Source organism: Engraulis encrasicolus, chromosome 20, assembly GCF_034702125.1.
Source record: "Engraulis encrasicolus isolate BLACKSEA-1 chromosome 20, IST_EnEncr_1.0, whole genome shotgun sequence".
Taxonomy (NCBI): domain Eukaryota; kingdom Metazoa; phylum Chordata; class Actinopteri; order Clupeiformes; family Engraulidae; genus Engraulis; species Engraulis encrasicolus.
In genome coordinates, this window is record NC_085876.1 from 50,930,747 (window position 1) to 50,935,746 (window position 5,000).

The 5,000-nt window shown below is 44.2% G+C and overlaps 1 protein-coding gene across 4 annotated transcripts in view; it reads left to right on the forward strand.

Moving 5' to 3' along the window:
- The window catches only part of thrb (thyroid hormone receptor beta), a 206,008-nt gene that overhangs the window by 195,309 nt on the left and 5,699 nt on the right, over positions 1–5,000 (forward strand). For all 4 annotated transcript variants that reach the window (XM_063186085.1, XM_063186086.1, XM_063186083.1 and 1 more), the window contains one exon: positions 3,621–3,879. In XM_063186085.1, the coding sequence (XP_063042155.1) occupies positions 3,621–3,879 (259 nt within the window). The remainder of the gene's footprint in view (positions 1–3,620; positions 3,880–5,000) is intronic.

Genomic DNA, 5,000 nt, shown 5'->3' on the forward strand with positions numbered 1-5,000 from the left:
GTTGATGACCTTGAAAACGCAGGACATGAGAGTCCTTGTGCACAACCCTTCAGTGGTCCAGGTGCAGGTGTAAGGCAGGAAAACTTGATCAATAACAACAAGTTCATTAAACACCGAACACTGGAAACTGTTCCTTCTACTCTTTATTTTGTGGAGCGAATGACAAATAACGAGAGAAAAGAACAGTATCCAGTGTGCGGTGTTGAATGACCTTTTCTTATTGACCTTGAAAACACCCTGTGTGAGAGACGAGACACGCCTGTGCATTTTGGCTAATATTAAGAAAAGGAATAACAGAGTACTGTATCTTAAAGCGATGGTTCGGAGTAGAATCACCCTAATGCCATTTGAACCGTGACACACATCCACCTTTACACCCGAAGTGTTTTCTGCCGCAGGCTTACATCAACAGAGTTGCCGTGTTATTCGATGTTTATTCCGGATAGCTTGACTCAAGCGCATATGGATCCTGGGCACCGTCTCCAAACTTTCCCCACAAAAATAACATGTCATGACACCAAACTTCTACAGTATAACAAATGTGGTTTGTACTCACAAAAAGATGAATTTGAAACTTTGTACATAGTCCAGGAGTTTATTAGTAACAACACACGAGACGATTAGCTTTTCTGCTGCTAAACATCCGTCGACGTCACTTCCTCCAGCTGCCCTACGTCTATCCATCTCAGCCAGTTCCTCGTCCGTATATTCGGGTTCGAATAAATATGGATTTCCTTCAAAATCGCGAGAGTCATCCTCACGTTCCATGCTGGCAGTGTATTCTTCCATTCTTGTGTATTTTAATGGCAGCAAAAAATGGTCCAGTCCTTAGCTATCTGGCTATGTGTCGGCAATCGCTTCCGGCAATATTATGCCATGCTGTGGACAGTCCCAGCTGGAGGAAGTGACGTCGACGGATGTCTGTTGATGTAAGCCTGCGGCAGAAAACACTTCGGGTGTAAAGGTGGATGGGTGTCACGGTTCAAATGGCATTAGGGTGGTTCTACTCCGAACCATCGCTTTAAGTTACCAGGGGAGAACATGGTTAAGTGATAAACCAGGCTAAAGTGGCCTACAGGAAATGGTAAACCTCCCAATAGATGTCATTTAGTTAAAGAAACACTATGCAACTTTTTCATAGTCATGAAATGGCTTGGAAATCAAGGTTTTGCTTGACTGACCCGTTATGGCGAAAATGGCAATATTTCCATCACCATCTAGTGCTCCTGCTCCGAAACAGCACTTGCAGTTTTGCCTGGTGGCGCCGCGCCTTTTGTTGTTGTTGAATTTGCGGCCGCTAGGGGCGTCTAGATTTCTATGCTGTGTGAGCGGAACGAGACCCATTCCTTCGTTTGCTAACTAAGCAGCAGCAGCTCGCTGAAAGCTAGCTACTGGCTAGCTGACTGCAAATAAATCACGAGCTAATTGAGATGAAAGGTTTGGACAGGCAAATAAATCGCTTGTGTGAACATTGGAAAAGGGCTTCAAAACGAAGAGAGCCCAATGCCAAAAGAGCAAAGATGTGTATTCTATGATTCATTCACTGCACTGGGATTTATGCATTAGTATTCTCAAAGCCCACGCCACCTCGTTTAGTTTACAAAGCTACACAAATGTATACGAGTTGAAATCAGATGGCGCACATTTTGCTGGATGTCAAAGGACACAATCATTCGAGCGAGGCTAAAAATATATGTTGTTGCCGATCAAGAGGAGACAAAACGTGATCTCTAGCCGGCTTATGGATGTCTACTTTCACTTTCAACACACACAAGATAAAAACACGTCTTGTCACCTCGACTTCGAAATATTTATTATGACAACAAAATAAGCAATAGCCTTTTGTCTCCTCGATCTTCTAATGTACAGTTACTATGTAGTTACTGGAAATGTTAAATAAAGACGGGGATTTCTGCCGGGAACAAGTGGATCAAATAATATCCATCTGAAGGAAGTGCAAACATGATTGCAGTTGTGTGAAGTGAATCGAAGCAGCAAACTCATAAGCAAGGGGGAGAATCGCACATATGATAAAGCCCCTTAGAAGTGGAGAGAGCTGAATGCAAGGAAGGGATTCTGGCTAATTACAGAAGACAAAGAAATTCAATTCGCACATAATCTCGAAGCCAATGTCTGTCTAACTTAGTTCAATGCACATTTTCGGCAGAACCACTAGAGGCCGCTATAAAGTTGTTTATATCGGTGTGTTTATGTCAAAGTTGCATAGGACATCTTTAAAGGTACACTGTGCAGGAAATGGTGAAAAACGGTACTGCAACTATGCTGCTCATTAAAACGGGGCTGCCTATTGATCTTCTCATGAAAGTTTACTATGTAATAGACTACTATTTTCTGGTATGGCCCAAGTACAATCCTTTTTGCAGCTAAAAATGGCTATTTCTGGAAATTCACAATGGCGGACCATGGAGAAGATCCCCTTTTCATGTATGAAAAGTGCAATTTTTCCAGTCATAATGAATACTTACAATTTGATGGTGGTGGTAAGTATTATTAGTATATTAGTGAATGGGTAGCATGAATTCTGGAAATGAACAACTAAAAATCTTGCACAGTGTCCCTTTAAGGAAATGAGGACTCCAGGTTCTTCTACTAGATCAGGGTTTCCCAAACTTTTCGCCCTGTGCACCCCCTTGTACATTTCAGTGTGGTTCGCGCACCCCCTATGCGAATATTGCCGTACATTATACAGAGTCATTTTGGGGAGTTCTCATTTCCAATATAATTGACATTTTTTTCTGTCTTTATTACAATGGAACTTGTTGCATGACAAGTCTAGGAGATATAAATTACACTTCAGATGGACCCTTCCAGCATAAAATTCACCAAACAATTAAAAACTACTTAATGTTCATTAATGCTGTAGAAAAACACACATATCCGCCATTGCCCAATTCCGCTCGCGCACCCCCTTGTAGCAGGCCGCGCACCCCCAGGGGTGCACGCACCACAGTTTGGGAACCGCTGTACTAGATGATCTATCTGTACTTCAGGGTTCACTTAGTCAGTAACCAGGTTTACCACTGAGAGCCAGGGACGACTGAAGCACTCAGATACTGTAATTGTTTGTTATTTTTTACTGGGGTGCAAGCGTAATGGCCGATGTTTCGAAGCAGTGCGTCTTCTTCAGAGTAATGTGTGTGTCCGTCTTCTTCAGAGTAATGCGTGTGTGCGTCCATAATGGTGGAAGCTGCCTTTTTGAGGACCATATCATCCTGCAGAAGGATGTAAATCGTGTGTGTGTGTGTGTGTGTGTGTGTGTGTGTGTACGGCGTGTGTACTATCTCTAATGTGTGTGTGTATCTCTAATGTGTGTGTGTGTGTGTTGTTTCTAGCTCTCGTGAGGATGTAAACTGTGTGTGTGTGTGTGTGTGGGTGTGTGTGTGTGTGTGTGTGTGGGTGTGTGGGTGTGTGTGTATCTGTAATGTGTGTGTGTGCGTATCTCTAATGTGTGTGTGTTGTTTTTTAGCTCCCGTGTGAGGACCAGATCATCTTGCTAAAGGGCTGTTGTATGGAGATCATGTCTCTGCGTGTGTATCTCTAATGTGTGTGTGTGTGTATCTCTAATGTGTGTGTGTGTGTGTGTGTGTGTTGTTTTCCAGCTGCCTTGTGAGGACCAGATCATCTTGCTAAAGGGCTGCTGCATGGAGATCATGTCTCTGCGCGCGGCGGTGCGCTACGACCCCGAGAGCGAGACGCTGACGCTGAACGGCGAGATGGCCGTGACCAGGGGCCAGCTGAAGAACGGCGGGCTGGGCGTGGTCTCGGACGCCATCTTTGATTTGGGCGTCTCGCTGTCGTCGTTCAACCTGGACGACTCGGAAGTGGCGTTGCTGCAGGCCGTCATTCTCCTCTCCTCCGGTACGCACGCACACAATATGATGTCATCTTTGTGAGACTGCAGGGCTATTCAAATGGCGGCCCTCGGGTCAGATGAGGCCCTTGGATGCCAAGGTTCTGGACCCCCACAAAATGTATGAGAGTGATATCTTATGTGAAATAGTCTCATAATAGACCATCACAAGGCTACTAAGGAATAGAGAAACGAATATCCGTTCTGTCAGGAAAGTTATCCGCTTGTTTCGCACCCTCTCCTTGGACATCGTGCTGCATGTGGTACCACGCACTGATGAAGGCTTGATAGCCGAAACGCGTTTGCTTTTTGGACATGGTGGTAATATAAATAAATAATGAGACGCAGTTTGTGAGTGCGGATTTTTATTCCACATTCTGCCCCTTTACTGGGAGGAATTTGAAAAACTGGCCCTCAGTGACATTGAATTGAATACCACATATTTCATGAAACTGTGGCATCCAGGGCTTAAAGGACCAGTTCAGTCAATTTCAACATGCTGTTGTATTGCTACCCTTGACTTGTCAGTATCCGGTGATGCCATATTTTTCGGCTCAGCCCTTTCCGAGATATGAGCAATTCTAATGGGGGCAGCGTTTGTTTACATTTTTAAAAAATGAAACATAGGCCAACTCCAAATATTTTCCCAAAAGGTACTGCTGTTTGCTAGTTGTCTGCTGATGTGTTATAATCTTTTGGATGTTTTTGGGAATAAATAAAAATGTTTTTTTGAAATGTAAACATAGAGCTGCCCCCATTACAATGACCAGGATCTCAGAAACGGCTAAAGAAGAAGAAAAAAAAATCTCAGGCACTGACAAGTCCAGGGTAGTACGAGCATTACAACTGCATGACAAGTCCAGGGTAGCGTGAGCATTACAACTGCATGTCAAGTCCAGGGTAGTGTGATATAGTCCAGGGTAGCGTGAGCATTACAACTGCATGTCAAGTCCAGGGTAGTGTGAGCATTACAACTGCATGTCAAGTCCAGGGTAGTGTGAGCATTACAACTGCATGCCAAGTCCAGGGTAGTGTGAGCATTACAGCTGCATGACAAGTCCAGGGTAGTGTGAGCATTACAACTGCATGCCAAGTCCAGGGTAGTGTGAGCGTTACAGCTGCATGCCAA